At 26.0% G+C, this 26,906-nt stretch overlaps 3 protein-coding genes and 1 pseudogene across 4 annotated transcripts; 2 read left to right on the top strand and 2 right to left on the bottom strand.

Annotated features, from left to right (window-relative positions):
* Nucleotides 1–564: 564 nt before the first annotated feature.
* On the bottom strand, nt 565–1,491 carry LOC112593765 (annotated as a pseudogene).
* A 6,326-nt stretch (nt 1,492–7,817) lies between these two features.
* Nucleotides 7,818–19,920, top strand: LOC112593520 (kinesin-like protein KIF21A). 2 transcript variants are annotated; one of them, XM_025337934.1, is made up of 20 exons: nt 7,818–8,316; nt 8,884–9,106; nt 9,177–9,431; nt 9,493–9,711; nt 11,430–11,927; nt 12,007–12,478; nt 12,592–12,831; nt 12,945–13,497; nt 13,554–13,758; nt 13,829–13,984; nt 14,562–14,728; nt 15,253–15,399; nt 15,475–15,612; nt 15,758–15,911; nt 15,976–16,081; nt 16,148–16,325; nt 17,108–17,254; nt 17,314–17,602; nt 17,669–17,868; nt 17,966–18,138. In XM_025337934.1, exons 1-20 carry the CDS (start codon nt 8,273–8,275, stop codon nt 18,060–18,062), a joined length of 4,488 nt encoding a protein of 1,495 aa, XP_025193719.1. In that variant the 5' UTR covers nt 7,818–8,272; the 3' UTR covers nt 18,063–18,138. The 2 variants fall into 2 exon arrangements, with proteins under 2 accessions (XP_025193719.1, XP_025193720.1); XM_025337935.1 differs by lacking the exon at nt 17,966–18,138 and adding an exon at nt 19,475–19,920 and having other exon boundaries at nt 7,819–8,316.
* A 273-nt stretch (nt 19,921–20,193) lies between these two features.
* LOC112593623 (trafficking protein particle complex subunit 13) lies at nt 20,194–23,148 on the bottom strand. The gene is made up of 10 exons (XM_025338109.1): nt 23,006–23,148; nt 22,654–22,835; nt 22,416–22,584; nt 22,145–22,354; nt 21,974–22,082; nt 21,780–21,876; nt 21,497–21,723; nt 21,259–21,359; nt 20,451–20,604; nt 20,194–20,391 (listed from the first exon to the last, which is right to left on the bottom strand). Exons 2-10 carry the CDS (start codon nt 22,703–22,705, stop codon nt 20,296–20,298), a joined length of 1,215 nt encoding a protein of 404 aa, XP_025193894.1. The 5' UTR covers nt 22,706–22,835; nt 23,006–23,148; the 3' UTR covers nt 20,194–20,295.
* A 134-nt stretch (nt 23,149–23,282) lies between these two features.
* LOC112593644 lies at nt 23,283–25,150 on the top strand. Its single transcript, XM_025338145.1, has 3 exons — nt 23,283–23,812; nt 24,391–24,589; nt 24,690–25,150. The coding sequence occupies exons 1-3, from the start codon at nt 23,393–23,395 to the stop codon at nt 24,920–24,922; spliced, it is 852 nt and encodes a 283-aa protein (XP_025193930.1). The 5' UTR covers nt 23,283–23,392; the 3' UTR covers nt 24,923–25,150.
* Nucleotides 25,151–26,906: the final 1,756 nt, after the last annotated feature.

The raw sequence follows: 26,906 nt of genomic DNA, 5'->3' as shown, positions 1-26,906 counted from the left end.
TTATACAGACGCATAATAACCTTAAATCTGTGTCAATCATGGTTTTGTTGACTATAATCTACACTGTTTATACCTTTAAATCTTAATCTGAACTTGTATTTGTCATAAAAAATTAATTAAGTGGATTATATGAAAAAAATTCCTGATTTATCAGTATACTAATTAATTCTTTAATATTTGATAATACTAGACCTTCAATTTTTTTTTTTCATTCATTAAAATATATAGAATTATAATTAATATACTAATAAATATATATAATTATATACTTATTTATATTTAATAATTCTTTATGAAATAACAAATTCTAAATATTGTTTAATTTATAGTCATTGAGGATTGAAAGTCAAAATAGTAATGTAGCGATATCAACTTTTAAGAACCTAACTATAACCGGTTAATTTATGATTTTTTGGTGACTCAAGAGTTGATAGTGGTATACTACTGAAAGGTGGATATACAACAAAATTTAAAAAAAGATAAATAAATATTCGTGATAACATACAATAATATTTATTTAATTATATGCAAAAGTTCAAATTAAAATTTTTTATTTTTTAGTGTTCCATAATTTTTAATTATATCAGTAGATTGTAACTTATTTTTTTTAATATTTAATCTTTTATGAGTTTTTGATGTCCTTACCATAGTTTTTGGTAATTGAAAAAGTTCTTGATTTTTTTTCGCTTCATTTTCTTGCTTTAATTTTTCTTTTAATTGTTTATAATTTAAATTTTCCTTTTTTCTAGGTTTTGCTCCTAATTTAATAGCAAGCTGCTCTTTTGCTTTAGAACTTTTTGCATCAAAATGAGTTGTAAATTTAAGTATTTCATTTTGTAATTTCCTTAAATTAATTTTTTCATCAGTTTTTGAATCCAAATTGTTAGACTTTGAATAATTGATTTTTGGAATTGAACTTGTTCGTTTTCTTGATTTATGTTCAATTATTTGAACAGGTGGACGTTTACCTTTCAATTTAGAACATAAAGTTTCAACTTCCATAATTTGTCTTTCTGAAAAAATTAAAATGTAAGAAACTTGACATTTTTAAATTATTGTTGTTAGTTACCTACTAGATATTACAAATACTGCAAAAGTGTTATTAAATTATGAAATTAATTTCTATACATTAAATATATATATGTTTATAAAATAAACTCAGAAATACATATTTAATTAAATCCTAGATAAATATTGTCTATAAAACCAGAATCTACATAATATGTGTGTGGATTAACGATAGTGAAATAATGGAAAATTCTTAAAAAGTAGTGGTAGTGAATACACGGAAAAGATCCAAATATTTAAATGTTTCAACCATTTAAATACACAATCACTTGTAAATTTATAGTAAACTGTAGGTTCTAACAGCTAGCCAGTAGTTTGCTAACCACTATAGGTATACTATCCTATTATTTAATAGACATTCATTAAATAAACTTACTGTAAATAATGTATATTTATGTATTGTTATAAGTCTCACTAACAATTAAATATATAACTTATGAATATTATTAAATAATAAATAATGAAAACCTGTAATAATAATTATTTATTAACAACAGACTTAAATAACTTATTTTCAACGAAATCAAATTGTTTATAGATAGTACTATCTATTGACTATTTCAAAATAAATTCTAGATTCTAAATAACATCACTACAGAGTATAGAACACGGTATAGTATGGTTACCCTAAGGTTATTAGATAACAAACTAAATGATAGGAGCTCAAGTCAAAGGTGAAGCGATCTTAGACCTTAGTTATCTTAGATTAAATCATCAATGTCTAAGGAAGTGATCTGAATGATCCGATGATACGGTAATCGGTTTAGGTTTAAGTTATAGCATAGATTACGTTATTATAAAATATTCATAATCACTTCTATAAGTAAACAAGAACTGCACATTTTTTCGTTTTATTAATTTCACCCTAAAGGAGCGTTTTCATAGATCGTAGTGAATCATGAATGTGTACCACGCTAGTCAACTTTCATTCTTGGTACTTACAAAAGTTTGAGTTGATAAAGGTTTTTTTTTATTTAAGTAGTTAGAGAATACCATATCTGTATATGATGTCTCCATTTTACATACATATATTATAATAAATTTGCTTTCAGCAGAATCCATTCAATATGTTTGTTGTTAGCTTCTATATAGAGTAAATTTACCTATTATTAAACTTAAAGGGTAAACATATTATAGGTTATTACATTGGTTTTTATTAATATTTTGATTTTAAAGTGAATTATAGGTATGTAAAATATAACATAATAATGCTAAACAGATAAATTTACTTTGATATTAAATAAAACTAACATAAAATGGATTCTGTTAAACGAAAATTTGCCATGTTATATGTATGCAAGACGGAGATAACACATGAGGGTGGGCCTCGCTCTAGTTTTTATTTAAGGAGTAATATTTAGGCAATTTCTAATCTCATCGTAGTCTCCGGCAACCTTAAACCAATTAAGAATAAACACTCACAAAACACATCAAAAGCCTCTCAACAACCAAAACTTTCGACAACCGTTTCAAAAAGTACACGTAAGTTATCTGTATCCACTATGCCACTCTCTGCCATCAACCAAAAGATCAACTCAGCCTCTTTGGTCATACAAATTCTGAGCCACTGCGTACAAATACGTACAAATGACGTACTAAATGATAGAATAATAAAATTTCCATATTTTGTAAATGGGGGGGGGGGGATTGGCGTGACATATGCGTAAAAATTATATATAACACATTAACACAGTAGACGGGATTCTCTGAATAAAATACATGAAAATATTTAGAAAATTAACAAGTTCTTTAAGTATTGAATTTGATTAAAAAATATCGAATAATCGTTTCTATGTGTACTTTGCTAACAAAACTATAGTCAATGATATTATTAATCATAATTCATAACCTTTCAATTAACGTTAAACAACCATATTAACAGCATTCATAAACTTGTAAACCTAACTAAATGGATAATTATCATAACTATTATCCTATATTAACTCTTATTAAATATGCTCAATAATATTGGCATTAATATCATCTCTCTGATTACGTTTTTTGAAGCCGGCTTTACATTTGATAACTTGGTACACATCCATTTTAAAAGTCAAACTCACATAAGAAATGTGGACATATATAGACTACGAAGTTCACTACTAATCTATTTCAAAAACACCGATTACAGAATATTCATGACGGACGATATACTTACACGTTATCTTTGAAAACGAACGGATCACATTTCAGTCCATTGCTACAATAATATATTTGTGCAAAATCCAATCCCTCATACTCGTAATTGAACAAAATATAAACTTTAAGTCACAACCAACTTAATCGGACAACAATATTTTTCAGGTTATATAACTAATAAAACTATACTACACTCACCTTTCTTTGAAAAAGAACTCAATTTCGTAGTACTATAGAACATTTAGAAGAAACTAGCGAAATAGAACTCATAGAAAACAACACTAATACGTAGTAGATTTGTAACTTCCTTTTACTCTCAAAATAAATAATCCTCCAATTTTGAATTTTAATTCAACAAAAAAAACATCTAATATTAAAAACGTTATCTTAAAAATCATCTACCTCTCCTACTTTACAGTCTTTACACATTCATCAACCGTGGAAAAAAAATCGAACTCGTTGCAAAAAAAAATAAATAATAATAAAAATACACACTACGTCTGACTCTTTCACGCAGTCAGAGAAATGATCCGCACATACAAACCTACCAATATCGAAAATTTTTTTTAACACCGAAAGCATACCAATCAATTATTTCCTATTGAAATACAAACTCAAAAATTTCGACAACAAGTCAATAAATATTCACGTGTTGATTGAAAAAGTCAATTTATACCTTAATAAATCTAATTGCGAGGAAATCCAACCTATTATCAATGATTGTTTGAGAAAGACCCGCCTCACCAAATTTGCAAATCTCTTAGGTCAGGGCTTGCAAACGTTATAATAACGTTATGATTATTACGTTATATTTGACCAAAAATGATTGAGATTTGTAACGTAATTGTTACGGAAAATGACAAACATATATATAGGTAGTTAAATAACACAAAACAAAACATAACAATTAACAAAATATATGATATATCATAAAACAAAACATAACGCAAAATGTTAAATACAGTATATCATTAAATGAAATAATTAATTTCCAATTATTTAATAGTTATAATTTATAAAATATATTAAAAATTTTAACTCGATCTGAATAGCGATAAATACAAAAGTTGAATAACGCTTTAATTGTAAATTACGTAAAACAACATTTTTTTTTTCAAATGCAAGCCCTGCTCCAGGTTCTTCTTTCACTGCTATAGTTTCCGCCAAAAATTAAAAATAAAAATAAAAATTCATTATTACGCATTATACGATGAAATGTAAAAGGATTTTTTCAAAAGATCTATAGGCTATAGATATAAATCAAGTCCTCTACGAACTCAATCCATATATTATACTTTATTCCCAAGAAACTAATCTATAAAATTCTCAACATCCAACCCTTACAAACTTCACAGGATATATTAAAAATCGAACAATAGTAAATAGAACAAGTGGAAGAGTGGTGACATTCATAAAAAATAATATCAAAAATAAAGAAATTAACATTCAAACTCATCTAGAAGCAATGAAGACGATAGTTCAACTTAAAAAACAAAAATGTATTTTTGCAAAATTTACGTCCCAAATAATACACTGTTTACGATCTCAGATTTAAAAAATATAATTGATTAATCTTCTAAACCTTATATAATTATGATTTATGAGTGACTTTAATAGCCGAAATACATCTTGCCTCTTGGGAATACAACCTCACTGACACCCATGTTAAAATAATTGAACAAGTAATCGAAAACGAACAATCCATATAACAATCCACGAACAATATAAATGAAATTTATATTATCAAATAATGAAGAACTTATCAGATAAAATGAAATCTCTTTAAACCAAACTGTAAACTATTTGCCGAACTAATCGAACATAACCTAATCAGATCCTAATCAGATAGATCAGAATTCAAATATTACCCAAAAATATAATACAGATTATAGATAACGATTTTTCTAACATGATATTTATAAAACAACAAACATAGTAACTGGACAAAAGTAAAGAAAAAATAAACATAAAACGACATTCTAGTGAAATTATAATTGCAGCAATGCTATAAAAAAATCTCTTAATCGTTTCAAAGAAATAAGAAATCTAACGGACCATGTACTACTTAAAAAATCTTCGGCCAACGTTTTGGAAATATTCACTTATTTTTTTCCAGAATAACAACAGCAACCAAAATTACGCAAACGAATTTTTAGTTACACAAATTCTAATTCATCTTTATCAGAAGTCAATCCGCCCTTTAATGTACATAATTTTATATATCTTTTTATAAATCTATTTTTACTGTTTTACGGTATTTACAGGAAGATAATGTTAAATCTTGAGTTGTATAGTTGATATAGTATGGTATAAATACTCCAAATATATATGATAATAATAATTTAATACTAATAACATAATAAATATGCAATATATTCGAAAAAAATTATATCAATCTACTATGTTTTTCTAAAAGTAAAATAAATTACTTTAATTTTAATAATTATACCAAAAAACATGTTATGAAGTATACTTATTAGTATTAGCCGATAGACTATTTACGCACAGAATTATTTTTCATGTACAATGGTCAATATGTTGTATTGAATTAAAATGTAATACGTCTATAATAGTAACCCACTCGACACCTAATGTACAACGGAGCGGTACCCACTTGCCTACCATTCTTTTAATTAGTAAACATTCACTAAATTAGGATGTGTGTCAACATTCACCAACTGCAAACATAATACATCTTAAAATTTGCATCGATATGGCTATGTAGCAAAATTAAAACATATAAATGAATATTAATGAAAAAAAATTTGTTATTTTTGCATTAAAATTGAAAGTATTAAATTAAATTAAATTTAGATGTGTGATTTGACCTATAGAGTCACTAATGTCACTATAGAACACGCTCAGCCCTAAGGATCAACGAAGTACATTTTCATAACCATTAATCTAGCGCATCGATAACTTTATGTATATATGTGGTAATTGGCATTATTATAGGTGTATATACGTTAATGTACAGTCACATAGGTGATATTATGTAATATTAAGTGACTATCGAATAAAAAGCAAATTAAAAAAAAAAAAAAAAAAAAAAGTGACTATATATATCAATAGCTTATATTATGATTTATTAAGTAATTGTGGCCGGAAACGAGAGAACAGCGGAGTGTTAAGTTTAACGCCACAAATTAAGTAAGGTATAAAGTATACCTCGTGTCCTCGTAATCGAGGTCACACAAGCTTATATATTTTTAATTTTAAAATAATTTGCAAAATTTTACGGATTTTGTCAAATTTGTCTTAAATTTCTATGGAAGTTTATGATAAAAAATTGAATTTAATTGAAATTTTTGGTCACTAAAAATAATTACATAATCTTCGATTTTATATATTTTTAATAGGTAGTTTACTTGTTCAAAAGCTTAAATATTTTATCCATTCTTTATAAATTATTAATACTGAAATTAAAAAAAAATAAATTAATATTTACTCACAATAATTTTTATGAGCGTTTGAAAATAGCATTTATGCGAATAAGAAAATTGATTTTACTTAAAAATTCCTTTTTGTCTCTAATTTATTTTAATTTTTTTTTAATTTTTAAGAAATGTGTGGCGTAAAAAAATAACTTAATGTATAGACGTACCTTTAATAAATATATACTATTTTATAATTAAATATTATTATGCAATGTTTTTAGCAAAACTTTTATCTGCCTAGTACCTATACTTACCAACATAACATTAATTTTAAGTAAGTTATTAATAATGCAATATATATATTAGCAATATCAAAAAACATATGTTGAAGACGTGAAATATAGGTACTTACCAAGTAGATATAATATAGATAGGTCGAAGAATATCTTCGATCAGAATCGTTTTTTGTAATCAGTGATTTATCATTTAATTAAAACTTACCACGTATATTGTACAATTTACAGCAAGTGGATACCTACTTTGGTTCCCTTTATTTTAATTCTAGTTTTAATAACTTTACGAGTTACCTTGCACTAAGCTTTTTGATTGAGTCAACATTTTTGACAAACATTTGTAGAAAAAACTCAAACAATTAATTTATCCATAAAAAGTTAAAAAAAAATTCAAAATATTTTTAAAATTATAGTGGATTCATAATTTTCATAAACCATAAATTTGGTAAAAATTTCAAGTATTTACGGTGAATCCTTTTTGAATTATAACACATCAAAATCAATTTTTCGAAAAAATTCCCATTCTTCCCAATTTTTTTTCTGATTATAAAAAAGGACAACGGTAATGGTAAACTTTCATCTCACTAAGTACTAACTATACAAAATTATTTTCCTATGAGAAAAAGTATTAAAGTTAAATATTGAAACATTTTTCCATTACAAGAAATTCCTTTAAACACGAAAAAACATTGTAAAATCAATGCATTCACTGTTCCGTTCAATAGCTAAAAGTATGAATAGAAATCCCACTGCAACCTCCCACCATATAAATAACTGTAACACATGGACAAGCACAAGACGTATACTATGTATTATATATAAGCCGATTGCCGACTATATATCCTCTTGGTACGGTTATTTTTGTTATTGTTTTTTCCGTTATCAGCGTGCCGTGACCGACAACGGCAGACAGGCGGCAGCGCCGTAGCGGCAGATCGCACTCCACAGTCGTCTGATAGGCGCGCACCGTACCTTTCGTTCGTTCGTTGAACATTATTTTATTATTTGTAGATAAATTTAATATTACTATCATAGTATCATTGCTATCCTATTGTCGTATGTAGTATTTACCTGTCCTGCCGTCCGTAAATGGACTATTTTTATTTTTTATTTTTATCACAACGACGTGCTGTCGTCACCACTGACCAGTGTAACTAATTTTTATTTATTATTATTATTACTCAATAGTCAATACTCAAAAATTACCTCATGCGTTTCAATAATGGACCGAAATCAATTGTTGCTGTCTAACTTCGACCATACGTTGTGTATTTAATATCATCGTAGCTTATTTCCTGATAGTCAGCCGAATGTGTTTTCTACATCATTGTCATAACTATTATTATTTTCCTCATTATTGACGTTCCGGTGCGTGGTTTTTATATTCATTCGGTTATAATGTCGTTTTCAGAGGACGAGTTGTCTGTGAAAGTAGCCGTCAGGTGAGAAATTAATTTCTTAAAAATTTTACTTTCAATAATACTTAAGTTTATTTACTAGTCCTACTGTACCTATGTGAAATTATTGTATTGGGTAAAGGTAATGTGATATCTTAAATATTGCAGGTGTTAACTATACATTGGCCTTCGATCACTGTCTTTGATTTCTATAATATCTATTAATATGGTATATAATAAATCCGTAATGGGCTATATGGCCTTCATCATTTATGACTGAAGCCGACAATGCCCATCTCTATGAATGACAAGGAGTGGCAAAAAAATGAATTTTTTATGTGGGGGAACAAGTGGTTTTTCCATATATGGTGATAGCTGGATAGTTAATTTCTGTTTTGTTTATATTTTGGTTTTACATCAACAGAGGTCATTATTTTGTTAAAACTAGAACAAATAACAATAGTTTTCATTTAATTAGCTTACATTGAGTATATGTATAGGTACTATATGCATTGTATAATTTTTATTATACTTGCTTTGTTTGAACTTTCTCTTTATGACACATTTTTCACATCCTATATTCCTGTGTACTGATTAGATAATATTTTATAGAATACGTCCACAAATTGCACGTGAAGTGATTGATGGCTGTCGTATTTGTACAAATGTAACCCCTGGTGAACCTCAAGTGACTTTAGGTTCAGATAAATCATTTACCTATGACTTTGTGTTTGATACACACGAAAACCAACAAACTGTATATGAAAACTGTGCGTCTAGCCTTGTTGCTGGTGCTCTACAAGGATATAATGCAACTGTCCTTGCATACGGCCAGGTAAATAATAAATTAACCTGCATATGTTGAAATATTTTAAGTACTAAAAACAAATTGTTATATTATTTAGACTGGATCTGGTAAAACTTATACGATGGGTACAGGTTTTGACTTGGAGAATATTGATGACACAGACCCATCCACCATAGGCATCATTCCACGAGCTATACATCAACTATTTGATGGAATACAATCAATAAAACAACAATCATTGGATATTGGAGATCCTTCACCTCATTTTGCTGTTACTGCACAATTTTTAGAACTATATAATGAAGAAATAATTGATTTATTTGATACCGCTAATGATTATTCTATATCTAAAGTATTATTAATTGTAATTAATTAATCATAATAACTATTTAATAGTAATTTATTTTATTTAGAATAAAAGTAGTATTCGTATTCATGAAGATATGCAACATAATATTTATGTAACTGGTGTATCTTGGAAACCTATAAATTCGGCTTCTGAAGCATTATCTAATTTACGTCAAGGAGCTTTATCTCGTACGACTGCAGCAACTGCTATGAATTCACAATCATCAAGAAGTCATGCTGTCTTCACTATTAACATTCAACAAAAACGATTTGTTAAACATGAGGTATATTTGTTGTATTATATACGGAGTGATTATTTTATGAAACAACACTCATTATTTCAAAAACTATTAAAGAAGAAATTCCACACTTGGAGCATAATAGACTTATATATATATATATGTTACATACAAAGTCCGGAATTGTACATTTCACAATTTGTACAGTGATTTTTGTACACATTGCGAAGTGTACAATATTGCTGTACAAAGTAACTAGATTGTACAAGTTGCGTTATACTATTCGCGATGTGTACAATAATCACTGTACAAATTCCGAAGTGTACAATTGTTGTACAAATAACAAAATTTAAAAACATATTCTAAAAATTACAATATAATAACTGTTATGTTATTTAAGTATTTTTTTAATATTAAATATTATTACTTATTAGTATACCATATAAAATAGATATACCAGGTCTTTACATATTAATATACTACAATCATTGAACAAATCACAAAAATAAGTAATATGTAATATTTATTAAGAAAATACTTTTAAAACATTACAGTTATTGTAATTTTTAGAATATGTTTTTAAATTTTATGATTTGTACAACAATTGTTCACTTCGGAACTTGTACAGTGATTATTGTACACATCGCGAATTGTATAATGCAACTTGTACAATCTAGTTACTTTGTACAGCAACATAGTACACTTCGCAATGTGTACAAAAATCACTGTACAAATTGCGAAATGTACAATTCCAGACTTTTGTATGTAACATATATATATATATATATATACATACATATATATATTGAACATACTAGTTATAATTTTAAAAACATATTTGATATTGTTAAAAAGTCTATTTTGAATTTTCTTAACTTAGAATTATATATTTTTCCATTGAAATTTCTAAAAAACCGATGTTTATTTTTTTAAATAACAAATGAAATTTTTTTTTATTACAAATAATAAAATAATTTGTTAAGATTTATTATTTACATCAATTGAAATAATTTTGATTTTAGGTATTCTCTGACACTCAAAATGCACAGCGAGTGTGTAACACTTATCCTGTTTGCTATCTAGATGCTGAGTAGACTTCACAATAAATTTAAATATGTTTTTAATATTATTAGAATACTAATCAAATCAGTACATTGGAACATATTTAGATCTATTTTTTTTTCAAACAACAGTTGTGTGGAATCCTTTTAATATATTTGAAAAAAAATTTTACTTAATTTCCAAACGAATTAAAATACCATTCTTTTTAAAAGTATATATTTTGTTTTCATTTTATTTTTTTTAAGTTTTTAATTTTTTTGAATGACAACATACATTTTTAATTTAATATTTCAATCAAAAATTTAATAATAAAAATTGGGACAAATAGTTTATGAATTATAAGCATTTAAAGTTTAGGTAATTAAGTGAAACGATATAAAAGTACCGCACAAAATTGGTCTACTACTCTAATTAAGTAAATTTTAAATACTTATAACTCATAAAATATGCATCAGATTTTCAAATTTTATTTATCAAAATACTGTCAAAAATATTAACTGTCATTACAAAAAACTAAATGCTTAAAAAAATACATAAAATTATATTGTTTTATTTTGATTATAATTTATTCAAGAAACATATTTTCAAAAACGTTTATAGGTTTTGAAATAATGAGTATTGTTTGATAAAAAAAATTACCCAGAATTAGTTAATAAACGTTAGGGTTTTAATTAAATTGATTAAATATAAATGATATATAGGATGAAGGTACTGAATCTACTTTAGAAGATTGTGGTACAAACTCTACTAGTAATCAAAATCCTGGTGAATTTGAAACTCTTACTGCTAAATTTCATTTTGTTGACTTGGCTGGTTCAGAAAGGTTGAAACGAACTGGTGCTACTGGAGATAGAGCCAAAGAAGGGATATCAATTAATTGTGGTTTATTAGCATTGGGAAATGTTATATCAGCACTAGGAGATAGGTCTAGAAAAGCTCTACATGTACCTTATAGAGACTCAAAACTAACAAGATTACTTCAAGACTCTCTGGGAGGTAATAGTCGTACTGTAATGATTGCATGTGTTTCGCCAAGTGACAGAGATTTTATGGAAACACTGAATACCTTAAAATATGCCAATCGGGCACGTAATATTCAAAACAAGGTGGTTATTAACCAAGATAAATCATCAAGAACAATTCAACTTTTACGGCAAGAAATACAACAATTGCAACTTGATATCATGGAATATAAGCAGGTAATTTATAATTACACAATTTTAACCTTTGTTATAAATTTTACTACTTCCATTGTTAATTTTATGTAAAATTATCTAGGGTAAAAGAACTGTAAATGAAAATGGTGAAGAATGTGTAAATGATACATATCTTGAGAATACAATGTTACAGACTGAATTAACTAATATGAGAACTCGTATAAAAGCCATGCAAGAAACTATTGATGTTCTAACCACCAAAAATACACAATTATTAGCTGAAAAAGCAACTGGAGTCTGGTTAAATACAGATGCCGGTATAGAATCTAATATGACTGATGTTATACAAGGTTATTTAAAAGAAATTGAAGAGTTACGAGCAAAATTACTGGAATCAGAACATATGTGTGGTCAACTACGTAAAAATACTTCTTCAGCTATAAAAACTCATGCGAGTTTTCCTAACGAGGAATACAGTTCAAAAGAATTAATTGCAAAAGCAAAGCAGGAATTGGAAAATGAAAAACAGACGCTACAGCGATTAATTTCTGTGAAATCTCAAGAAACAGAAAGTGACCCTTCTATCTCTGATGGTATTATTATTTTATTTGAAAAAAAATTATAGTGATAAATAGATAATTTCATTGCGTTACAGATTTTAATGTTACTATTATTATTATAAATTTTAATATTTTTTATTTTTCAGATAGTGAAGAAAATTCGTCTGATGATGAAAACGAGAGAGCAAGTGTTGACAGCCAATACAGTCAAGAATTAGCAAATTTAACATCTGAAATTAATTTAAAGCAAAAACTTATTGAAGAGTTAGAGTTGTCTCAACGTAGATTAGCCAACTTACGACAACATTACGAAGATAAACTTCAACAGTTACAAACAAAAATTAAATTAACTCAAGAGGAAAGAGATACAGTTCTTACTTCTCTCGGTAATTAAACAATTTCTCTTATTATCTAAATTAATTTCATTGATTTAAATTTGAATTTCTAGTGTTATAACTATTATTTCTTTTTCATATTGTATGTTTATTTTAACATTTAGGTAATAATAATAATAATCCGTCTGAAAAAGTAAAAAAAGTTAAGGATGATTATGAACGTAGACTTGGTACTATGCAGAAAGAATTAAAATCATTACAATCTGCTAAAAAAGAACATGCAAAACTTTTAAGAGATCAATCTCAGTATGAAAATCAAGTACGAACACTTAAATATGAAGTAAATGATATGAAACGCACCAAAGTAAAATTAATGAATAAAATAAAAGAAGAAACAACTAGACATCATGAGGCAGAAATGAAAAAAGCTAAAGAAATAGCTCAACTGAGAAAAGAGTCTAGAAGAGCAGAAATTAGAATGAGAAATCTTGAATCTAAATCTCGTGTTCGTGATGCAGTGTTGAAAAGAAAACAAGAAGAAGTAACTGCACTTCGTCGTGCCGCAAGAGTTATAAACAATAACCGGAAAGGTGTTGTGGGCGGCGCTCCAGCTAATCGCAAAAATTCCAAACAAACTTGGCTTAATTTAGAAAAGAATATATCTGCTTTAACACTTAATAAACAGACATTATATTCTTTAGAGAAAAACATGGAAAGGTATTATTATTTATTTATTAATTTAATTTTATGCAAAAATTACATTTTTATTTTAGATTATTACAAGAGCGAAAAAAATTACACTCAGATTTAGATTTCAAACTAAAAAAATTAGCTGAAGCTCAGGTGCAACAACCTCGTGATAGTAATTTACACCGTGATTTTGAAGACGAAATTGAAGCAATCAGAGCTAATTTAGATTATGTAGATGAAAGTATAAAAGAACTTCAAGAAAATATATTGCAAATTGAAGATTCTAAGGTTTTTGTTTTATTTTATTTTTTCATGGTTATTTTTAATCAATGTATTATATAAATATTATGTATTACAGACTGTTACTGAAAGTTTGGAGTTAAATGGCCATGTACATAATCTACCAGATGCTATTTATGTATTAGACAAACTTTTTCAAATGTCTTTACATAATTCTTGTTTGGCAGCCCAGAGAGATATAAATTTGAAAGAGCTAGAAACTAAAATGCAACAAGTAACAATTTTTAAATTTATTATTTTAGTTTTTTAAAATACTATGATTGAATAAAATTTAAAATTTAAATATCAGATTAAATCTGTTACTATAGTCATTACGTAACAATATTGTAATAGTTATTTTTTATAAATAATTTGATTAACAATATTGAATACAGTTGATTTAAAAAGTAAACTACATTTGTTAATTGTTAATATATTTTATCTTTAATTCTTAATATAGTGTAAGCTGCTTAATGGGATCAATTTGAGACCTGGGTAAAATTATAACAATATTTAATGGATAATATGATATATTTTTTTATTTTTAGTTACATTATTGTACTATCACATAGAAATATGTAATATTATAATGACTCATTTTTTGTATTAAAATGGGTTATAGTCTAATTATTTAAATATATTATTATATTGAGATTTTACTATTTTAATAAAAATACATAATTGGTACAAACATTATTTTTATCGAATTCAGTTAATGCATTTTAAATATTTAAAACTCAAGTATTCTTTTGTATTAATTTAAACTTATATTTTCAATTATTTTAAATTTTAATAACTTTTATTATTCTCAGCTTGAAAAAGAAAACGAAATACAAAGACAGTTAATAGAACACATGCTGTCTAGTCGAGATCGTATTAATGAAATGCCTATAAGTATGACTACCAGTAGTGATAGAGACATAAGATCTGTAATGAGTTCTTCATCTTCATCACGTTCTACCTCCCCTTCAGATATGGCGTGAGTAAATAACTTACCTTAATTACTAGAGATAGGCTAATATTAGGAATGTATAGATTCTGATTCTTTTTTTCTAAAGCAAAAATCCATGTCTATTATTTTATTTTTTAATTAAAAATTATGCTTTAAGTGCCTACTAAGAATTTATGTAATTAGGCATGTTTAATAACATAGGACTGTCCACCTTGTGGGTTGCCAAAAGACACAGTATACATATTTAATATTGATTTACATAGAGTTAAAAAATAAAATATCTACTAAGTAGAGTTAATTAAAATTTAAAAAAATACAGATTTTATATAAAATAGAATAATTGATAAATTTATTTCAATAATTAATATTTACTGGTTATATTTGTTTAAACAATAATTTTAAGTTAATTTAAGAAAAAGATAAAGTTATTTATTATTATTATTAAATCAATAATATTTTATTAAATTGTATTTGTTTTTATGTGATAATTATTATACTATGATGTATAATTTTTTGTAAATAAAAATTGTTTTGTTCAATTATAATTTTAGGAGTAGCACACATTCCAAAAATGATGTTGGGGCAAGTAAACATAGACGTAGACCTGCTCAAGCACAAGAACTTCTTTATGCCTCCAAAAATGTAGATCAACAACGAATACCTCTTGTCCGTGTGCCAAGTGCATCTTCTTTCTTAAGGTATATAGTATATCTAGTATTCTACTACTTAACTTATAGATTTTGTATTGATTATACATTAAAAATATATTTCAGACCTGACAAGTTTAAACCATCACCAGTAATGGGCCGAAAACAAATTGAAAGACAAGAATCTGTATCACCTCGTCCCATTAGGCGAGGAACCTTTATAATTTCTCCCAATACAAATTTACTAGGCAAACCTGGTTCAATGTGAGTGCTCCTACTAACTATTAACTTTTTAAAACCCTAATCTATTTTTTTTTAATTTAACTAAAATCATTTGTGCTTCATAAATTCTTAAATAAATTAACTATACTAACTCATTGGTGTTGGTGCTCATTTTTCAATCTAACAGGGATCGACTAAACAAAAGCCCTCCAAATTCACCACCTACATATCGTCGAGCAATCAGTCGTGATGAAAATGTTTTTTCTCGCCTTACATCCAGTACTACTCAACCTAATGAACAGCAGCGATCTAAAGGTGTAATACAACCATACCAAGGAAAAGTTAGTATTAATTTAGTGTAATTTTATATTATGTTAAATTTTAAAATTGTCTTTATCATTTTAGACTTCATTGAAAACTCCTTTGGTATGTACACATATCACAGAAGGTCATTCTAGAGCAGTTCTTGCAGTTTATGCTACTGATGACATGCTGTTTAGTGCTTCAAAAGGTTAATATATTAAATAATTGATGGAAATTGTTAATATTTAGTTTTAATTTATTTTATTTTTATTAGATAAGACTGTAAAAATTTGGGATCTTAACAGTGGTAAAGAAATTCAAACATTAGCTGGTCATCCAAATAGTGTTGTTGCAATAAAATATGATGAATATGCACAACTTGTTTTTAGTGTAACTTCTTCTTACGTGAGAGTTTGGGATATGCGATTGTCAAAATGCATTAAGACACTCAGGTAATATCAGTAAATAATAAACTAAAAAATAAGCAAGATATGTTTATAAATCAAATGTTCTTTATAAAAGTTTTTAATATTACACTCTGTAGATGTTTTATTTAATACAACATTATGTTTCTCTTAATACATTTACTGCTATATGGCTGATAGCGTTCGCACTGTATATAAATATTTTTATAGACACTGAAGGTGGTAATTCATTAGTAGCTTAAACAGATTATATTATATACACTTAAAAAAATTTCAAATTATTGCTATGTAATAAAAACAAATTTTATATAACTAAAGAATGACGTCGAAATAAAATGTGACCCTGCAGTCAACATGTTAAAATAATAAAAATGTGTTTTCAGAAATATAATATGGTTTAATAAAGCAAAATATTTAAAAAGGTCATTTTGTTTTTAATAAAAAAAATCATATTTTCTTTTCTACCATTTTTGTATAATTATTTTATCATAAAACCTTTATAAAAAGGTTGTGTTTATAACTTTTGACTTCTAATAACCTTTGAAGCTCACATGATATTGACAGAAACTTTTCACGCATTGTTCATAAAAATTTATTGTATTAAGGATGTATACAAAAATTTAAAATTTATTTTTTCTGAGTTAAAGCATATTTTTTGTTTAATTTTTCTGGAATAAAATGATAAATAAGTAATTTAATTTAAAAATATTAGACCTCAACTATATCTATTGATTTTTATTTCACTATACCAAAAAGTTTCCTTGATACCAAAATGGTGTGATCAAATAATTATTAATTTAATGTTACAGCTCATCAGGTATTGTTAATAATGGATCAGTAATGTCATCACAAATTCCAGTTGGAGAAATTTTATTGAATGATATTGCACTAAACAATTATGGACGAACACTGTACATGGCATCTGGTGATAAAGTGAAAATTTGGGATATGAGAAAGTAGTAGTTATTTTTATAACTTGTTTGAGAAGTGGAGTGTAATAAATTTTGATTTTAAGGTTTACAGTTCGAGGAAAATTGAGTAGTGGTCATACAGCTGCTGTTATGTGTTTAGCAGTGGGTCGATTTGACAACAAGGATATTATAGTTACTGGATCTAAAGACCATTATATCAAGATGTTTGAAGTTGATGAGGAAGCTATTGGAACATATAATCCTACAGTTAATCTAGAACCCCCTCATTATGATGGAATACAAACACTTGCAATACATAATGAAATATTATTTTCTGGTTCAAGAGATTATGCTATAAAAAAATGGGACCTAGACAAACAAGAATTAGTTACAGTAAATATTTTTACCACCATTTTTAGTAATTATTATTATTTATTAATAAATAACTATTTTTTTTAGTCAATAAATAATGCCCACAAAGATTGGATCTGCGGATTGGCTGTTGTTCCTGATCATCCAATACTATTGAGTGTGTGTCGTAGTGGATCTTTGAAAATGTGGTCAGAGTCATCTTGCTCACTTCTTGGAGAGATGAAAGCACACGATTCTCCAATTAATGCTATTGCCACAAATTCAACTCATGTCTTTACTGCAGCTCAGTATGTGTTAATTTTCATTATATTAGTGTATACATATGTAGTGGTGGTATGGTGGAGGGACAGTTTTGCATGTGGTGTGTGTATGCAATGATTTCAGCCGTGGAGAAGTAAAGATGTGGAGAGTGGCTCAAAATATCTCATTTCCAACGGCCATGACAATGTCAACAGGGCGTATGTTCAACCTGGACATGTGAATATTTTAACTATTGAAAACATTATGACGTATGGGTCATCTATAAACTCGGTTATAAAATTATTTTATAGATAATTATTATTATTTTTTTAAATTATTTATTTTCTCATTTTATTTGCTCAAATATTTTATTTGTTTATTTTAATTTTTATTAGATTAAAATTTATTTTATTAGTTAGTATTTGCGCTGTCTGAAAATGATTTTTTATATTGCATGAAAGCTAATTGTTTAATTTATTTATTTATTATTGTTATTGTTTCATTGTTCAATAATTATTTATTGTTAAATTAGTTTTAGTTGTAAAATTTTAGTTTTGAACCTAATTAGGGTTAGCTATAAATGTTTGTTTATTTATTTATTTTTATTTTTTTGTTATCAATATTCATATTTTTTTTATCTAATTTTGATGGTGGGAGATCAAAAATGTATCATCTTAAAGTGTGTATATGTTCTTAAAAAAAATGTATAACCAATCACTTTAAAAAAAATTTAAGTAAATAGGTTATTGATAAAAAAATATTTTAAGGCTCATCACACCACTGATAAGTATTGTTATTATTTGAGGTAATTTTACCTACCTTACACCTAACCACCTGATATTTTGTGTTCACTTGACTTTCACATATTTATTTTTTTAATCTTTTTTTATTATTGTAGTTATTTCTTCCAGACAAAAATTAGATATTTTGTCTGACACATAACTTGATATTTAATATTTGCCATACTTCTATTTAAATTAAAACTATTGCTATACAATCATCTTGTTTAGGCTTTAGAATTTAATATTAATATTTATTTTTTATTCTTTTTATTATTAAAATAATGTCTTCCTAAAAAAAAGTTTATGCCTATTTTTTATATTTTACGACATACATTAAATTATGATAATTTTCTATCCATGTTAATTATTAATAAGTATATAATAATTAATAGCTAACTTGACTAAACTATTAATGTGTGTTCATTTTTTACTTATTCTAGGTAAATGACTTACAATAATATATTTAGTAATGAAATAAAAATTATAGTCTTTTTAAATAAGTTGAAGTGTTTTAAGTTGGTTTATTTGTTATTTGTATGATAGCCACAGATATATATATATATATACGTGTATGTTTATATATCTACGGATACAACTAACTTACGTGCTAACATTATATCATGATCTAACCCGAGTTGATAATAACCAAAAATTAAACAATCATTTTAAAGAATTAGATAAACCAATCCATTAAAATAATTAATAAATTAAAATTAATTTATTCTTATATTTACTGTTAATATATTGTCATGTTATTCATTATTAAGAAAACTTCACCTATTTTGTGCATGATGCTTAGCATGTTTTATGTTTTCATTATTTAGTGTATTGAACTTATAAGTCGTAACTAGTCATTATTTGATATTTACAGTGATGGAACAGTGAAGTTATGGCGTATTAAGTATCGTTTAGATGCGATGGCTTGACGGACAATCATTTACATTGCAACAATACTCCAGTACATCGGTATACTTGTATTGACCATAATCGTATTGATTAGCCACCTAATATCTTCGGTACATGCCGTCTTTTGCCATAAGCCGAAGCAAACAAAACCTATATTATAATCTGTGATATTTATTTATTTTGAGTATCTTTCTGCTGAACTATGTATTTCAGTGTTCCTTACAAATTGGTTCCAAAGATACATATTTCATAGTAACATTTTATTTATTACGGGTAGGGAATTATTTTTATTATTTCGAACACAAATAGAGAATGACTAATTGCATGCTTATTCTTAGGAAATGAAAATGCTCAATATTTTTCAAATAACCATCTAGTATTATTATTATGGTATTTGGTACTGATTATTACTTACAATTTTTTTATTTAATAATTTTATGTGCATTTGAACACATTAAATACTTTATTTTTAATATAATATAATATGTTAATTAATCCATTTTAAAAATCAAAACAAAATGTTTATTTTAAAATAGACTTGATCAAACAATGTTAAGTATAATATAATATGTATACATAAATAAAATATTGTATTACACGTTTTTATTTGATTATTTTAAAATATGTATAATATTTTAAGATACTTATTACTGAAGTGAATAAAATATATATTAAAATAATATGAAAAATAAGTATGAACTATTAGGAGATTAAGTCAATATTATTTAATTATTTTATACTTTAAAAAAAATATCACAGAAACTAGTAAAAACTAGCATTGAAAGATTAACTAACATTTTGAGCAACAAATACATGGCCAAAGTTATTGTATGAATATGTACGATTCAGTATTAATTCTTTCAATTTAATACCTGAAATAACCTAAAAAATAAAGAATATGAATAAATATTTTTAAATTTCATTCAAAAGAAAAATTATACTTGTAATCCATGATTTAATGCTACCATTGAGAATACAGTTTTGATTGTTGCATATGGTGGTAAAAGTCTTAACTGTGTGCCAGAAATCATAGTCCAAGCAAGATTACTATCTTCTTCATCACTGACTTCGACAACTAGCTGCATGTCACGGTTTCTGAAATGAAATATGTAAATTAATATGTACAAATACAGATGTTTATTTTCCATAGTTAAAAATCCCAAAATTATTCAACAAAAAGGGTTTTATTACAATCTGCTTTTATAATGACTAGGGCTCGGAAGTTGATGCATTTTGCATTTTTTTTTTTGGAACTTTTTAGACGATGCTCTCCTAGCCACAAATCTGTTTCGTAAGCATGTGAATCTAAATAACTAATTTTTATTTTGCATTTTTTGGTGTTTTTTACTTTTTAAGTCATTTTTTGAGATTTTTAGGTCATTTTCCCACAATTTTAGTTATTTTTACTGATTTCACACTAGTTCATTTCTTATCGTTTCTTGTTGACCATTATGCCGATAACTTAAACCACAGACATTTATAAAACAAATATTTTTAATTTTTTAATTTTCCTATTTTAAGGACATTTTTGTCATTTTTATTAATATAAAACTAATATTTGTAATTTTTTAGGACATTTTTTGCCATTTTTATGGTCATTTTTTATTGTTTTTAAGGTCATCAACTTCCGAGCCCTAATAATGACAAATTATTGATTACATTTATTTTTCCTTTTTTAACATTATTGTATTTCATAAATTGTTCACATTTTATTGAGTATATATTTTTTTAAATTATGTTTGTTTTTACCTGTTATTTTTTATTGAGCATGTGAAGTCAAATTGTTCTTCACAAAAAACCATATCGGGCAAATATGTTATGGAAAATGTTATGTCATCTAATTCTGGAATCTATCAACACATTTTAATAAGGTCTAATTTAGTTTTTTAATTGGTGCCATACTATTAACAGTGAATATATATATATATTATTATTAACAGTTATTTCTCATAAAATAATGTATATTTAATGTAAATCAATTAATTACCTGTCTAACTAATGGACTGGATTGTATTTGACCTTTAGTTCCCATATTAGATCGCCATAAAATATCTAACTTGCCAAGATTATTCGTTCTTGTTGGATTTTTTTCAGCAGTTTGATCTAAGCTTAATCTATACATATATTGCCGTGTTTCTTTCACATTCAGTATGTCCATATCGCCAAAAATAGATTTATTATCGGAGCTTTCAAGTAAATGATTCATTGAAATAACTATAATTAAAATAAATATTTATTATCAAAAACAATAATAATAATTTTTAAATTACCATTATATCCAACTGATGATTCTAAGATAAATTTTTCTAATGAAATTGGAGTCGACATAATATTTTGAACTTGAACTTCTAAATAAACTTCATCAGTCTAGTATGAAAATAATAATATAAATCTAAGTTATGTATATTTTTATAGTTTAAACATTTATTATTTATTATAATATAAAATTTGTTAAGATGCTTACGACGGTATTGTAGAATTTTGTTTTTAGATCTAAAGGTTTTGGAACTCTATAACTGAATATTGTTTCGAATGAATATTTTCTATCATATTCCACTTGACAAATCAATTTACTAAAAAGTGTACATTGTTATATACTAATGTAGTTCTAAATTAATTTTAGCACAATTCTTACTTGACACTACCGTGTTCTTTAACTTCATGCTTTACAATAACATCAATAGAAGCATACGGGTCCAACTTAGGAAAAGCTTTTGGTCCCAAAATTGGTATATGTGATGTTGCAGTATCTATTTCTGCTTTTAAAATAATATCATAAACTGTTTGGGAACTTTCATTCTTCAAATAAATATAACACAGAAATGTTTCACCAAGATACACATTTCTAAAAAACAATAATACACACGTCTATAAATTGATTAATAATCAAACTGTTCAAAATTTACTCTAGAACATTAGGAACCATTAGAAATGAACCAGCTGCTAATGTTTCTGCATCAGCTAATGTAGTCACATCTTTTTTTAATTGTGTATTCAACACAGATCCTGGTAAATCTTTTGAATCACATGTGACTACTTTTGAGTTAAACATAACCGGCTTACCGAGACGCATTACTAAAGATCAATTACAAAACAAATATTAATATAATCGTTTAAAAGTGTTCTCTTAAATGTTTGATGTACCTCTCAATTTAATAGGATGCTCGATAATTTCCTTCACTTCTATTGAAGTCATACTTAAATATTACTGATACTTCTGTAGAATGTACTAAATGTAGGTAAAGACTGATACACAAGAACGGTATGACAACTTTCAAGTTTTGACTGCAGCAGTACAATGATTACAAAAGGATACAGAAGACCGACTATAAAATATGGTTTGGAAACATAAAAACAATCATTTAATTGTTTACGATAACATCGACGCTGTAAACTCCAGCGCTCCACAATAGAAGTGGAAAATTGAGAATGGTGAGTAGTGAGTAGGTACTAATTACTAACTACCAAGTAAATACTTCCAAATAATAGAACTCACAGATATATGATAAAACCTTGTCGTCATTCGATAATGAAATTAATGAATATTCTTATGGGGTCCAAAGCTTGCTGTATATAGTTTAATAAAAAATTTAAGAAGATTAAAGAACAATATATCTCACAGATAAATACAATATATATATTATTTATGATACATACCTGTGAATATAATATCATTCGTGTCTAAATACATATTTAGCCATGATATCAGCTATTATCTATTATCATTATTTATTACTTTAGTAATCTGTGTGTTTTACGTTATCACATATCAGTATGCAACAGCAATAATAATGTATAATTGTTCCTACTACTTGATGTGTATTGTTTCACTTAAAAATCGTCTAAATACTGTAAAATATATACAAGCAAACACAAACATATAATGAGTATAACGATGTACTCTACAATTTTATGTAAAAAAATTTTGTCCGGTTCACTCTTACATGACCTGAGTAGATCGCTAAATGTTGACGCGATCAGTGCGCTAAGCAATAGTTCTTTCGGTGCCAAACTCTTCAGCCACAACACAAACAGCATAGGAGTTCATACTAACAAAGGACAGTCACAACAGTCGTTTTTGCGTCCAGGATCCAACAGCAACAGTTGCACGACGTCAATCAACATCCACCGACATTATTGCAGCAAGAAATACAGTCCGTTTCCAGAAGTACCAGAATTTCCACCAATTGTTTGGCCCAATGTGTTCAAGTCCTTCAAAGCTCTGCTATATTCATATCTAATAATCAAACCACAATTTGACAAAGACTTCAGTCTTGGAGAGTTTGCCAAAAACTCCCGAAAGGTGTGTTCCACTATTATAGATTTTTGTAGTTACATTAATTTTTTTACTATATTTTAAACAAGCAATACCAAAATACAGTTATAGTCTACAACTAGTAGATTATATAACTATAATTAATTAATGTATAATCTTTATTAACATATAATAATGATGTTTATTAGATTAATTATCCAATCAATAAATTTTAATTAAATTAATTTTTTAAGTATAAATTAAAATAACCAATAAAGATAACAAATTTATATAATAATTTGTGAGATCGATCTATTTATATTTTGAATTTAAAGAAGTTAATTGTATGATTAAACAATTAAGAACATTGAAATTTAATGTGACAAATATTTTTGATCAGTTATACGAACTGAACTATTCAAAAAAATTGGTTTTGTATTAACTCAATTATATTTATAGTACCTTTTAATTTTTATGTGTGGTGACAACCTAATAGAATAATTATTAAATATAGACCAAATAACTGAAGATTAATGCCTACATTAATTGGTTATTAAAATCTATACAATTTCAATTTATGAAACCAATCATAGAAGTGTTTATTTAAATATTTGTTGCTTTTTCAGGCAGTTGAAGTAGTGTCCAATTGTATTTCCAAACGTGATTTCTCCACATTACAGGGACTGGTCACTAACGATGTGCTAGAACAGGTGAAATTGATTGTATCAGATCTCAGTGATAATGAAATAAAAGACATGGCATTTGATAATGATGACATGTATTTATTTTTACCAGTACAATTAGATATTATTAATGACACAAAGTGTGAGTATAGCTATTTTAATTGGATTAATTTATATGGTCTATTAAAATAAAATTATATTATACCTACAACCTTGTATATTAACAAATTTTAATTTTCTAGTTAAAGATCGGCGTTTTGTTGAAATTACAATGTGCTATCACGCAATTCATAATTTAGAAGAGATCAAAAAAAGATCTGAAGAAATAGTAGACATACAAAAAGAATTAAAGAGTAATATATTTGTATTGAACTATAGATTTATTAGAGAATATACAGAAGGAGTCAAAGATGCATGGACTATAAATGCAATCAATCATTTAAAAGCTGAAGAACACGATAAGACAATTTTATAAATAGAATTATACCATATTATAGTAACTAAATACCTTTAAATTTAGATTTCATACTATATAATTTTTAATAATTAAATAATGTTTATTAACATATTGCTATCTCACTTATTATACCCAATATGCATTTGATATGTTAATCATTTGAATTTGAGATTGAAATGTATTATTTTTTAAATACCATTAGTGACATTTTAACACAAACTTTAGATCAGCATATTTTCAGTCTTTCCATATTTTTTTTTTGTAATTGTTCTTAAATTTTAAAATACAATGGATATTATTTTTAACAAAATGTTCATAAAAAAAAATGAAAATAAATCTATTTAAAAAAAAATGTACATCTTATCTACCAAATAGAGAAACATACCATAGTTATTGTGTAAGTAACAAGTTTAAATTAATTTATTTACAATTTCACATTGAATAAGTATTGTAATATGGTAGTTGTAATTGTATTTTGTAGGACCCAATATTTGGTTTTATTCAACTTAATGACAAAGATAGATAAAATCAGTTGTTGTTTTTAAAATAATGAAATTACTAACGCTATTCAATTAAACTTTGTGATTACTTATTAGTACTTAATAAATTTAAAACTATCATTCCAAAAATTATTTTAACCAAAAAATAATCCCGTACAAGTACAAGACTACTACCAAATTACAAAATTAGTAAATATTAAAAAAATATAATTGGATTCTTTTACTTTACATACGTTTCAAAAATAATTTTTATCTTCAAACTATAAGTAATTGTAATTGCAATTACATTATATTAAAATGTATATTTTGTATTTTATAATTTTTATATAACATTTCTATTTTGAACTTTACTTTCTTAAAACAATGTCAGGTTATAAGGAGTGTTTGGTAATAGATCTTTCATCAATATATTGAGTATATTTGAGTAAAAAATAGTTATTATTATTGTTACAGATACATGGAGTATACTATATTTGATACTTATTAAAGTGTATCTTTAACATTCATAACCAGTGCTGTTTTGGAGAGTATATGACGTATACCCAGATCTTTATTTTTAGATATGTGTATACCTTAAAGAAAATGTGTCTATTATGGATATACGTTAATTGAAAATTCATATATTATGGGTATGCACAAGCCTCTAGTTTATCACTAGTCATAATTAATATCACATTATAAAATAAATAATAATATATAATTATTATTTTATTATGTTTACTGTTAGACTGTTTTAAAATAGCCTCGACCTCATATAAAGTTTGGAATTTGGAAACTGCTGAGCGTGTATATTGTCTGTTTACTGTAAATATTATTATTAGTATCAATATTATGAAAGTTTAAAACGTATATGTCCAAAGCGGATGTTCCACTGAATTGTGTGCTGTCAGAATATTACTCATTTTCAAATCAAATCTACCTGGTTATATCCTATTTATCACTGAAATCGCAACTTTGGTTCAACATAAAAAAAAATTCATAATTATGCAAATATTTGTTGGATAAAGTAAATAAATTTATAAATTATAGAAATAAATAACCAAAATTAAATTTCTAGTATACCAGTTAAAAGTTATTTACGTTGATACATGTGAATAATGAACATTTGCAATAAAAAATAAAGTTTATTAAACACTTTTAAGCATTATAATATTTCAAGCAAAGAAAGACAATTTTTCAAGATACCTGTACCTATATTGAACTAATATTAGGTGCATATACTCATAAATTAATTTACCAATACACCACGTTTATAACAATTAGTGATATTGAGTAACATACTATTTCTGTTACTCGGCTTTAGATTAAATTATCTTGCCTGTGTCGAGTAATTTACAATCAATAAATTAGATATTGAGAGTTTTAAAAAAATATTATTTAAGCATTTAAAAACCAATAAAAACTAATAAAATGATTCTATAATTGTATTAAATAAATTGCAACCTCAAAGAAAATATTCCATTTATGAGAATAAAGACAAATGTGTCATAATGAGAAAATAA

The sequence above is a fragment of the Melanaphis sacchari genome, unplaced genomic scaffold (genome assembly GCF_002803265.2).
Source record: "Melanaphis sacchari strain LSU unplaced genomic scaffold, SCAv2.0 Contig20_pilon_pilon, whole genome shotgun sequence".
Lineage (NCBI taxonomy): Eukaryota > Metazoa > Arthropoda > Insecta > Hemiptera > Aphididae > Melanaphis > Melanaphis sacchari.
This window is presented reverse-complemented; position numbering and strand designations above follow the sequence as displayed.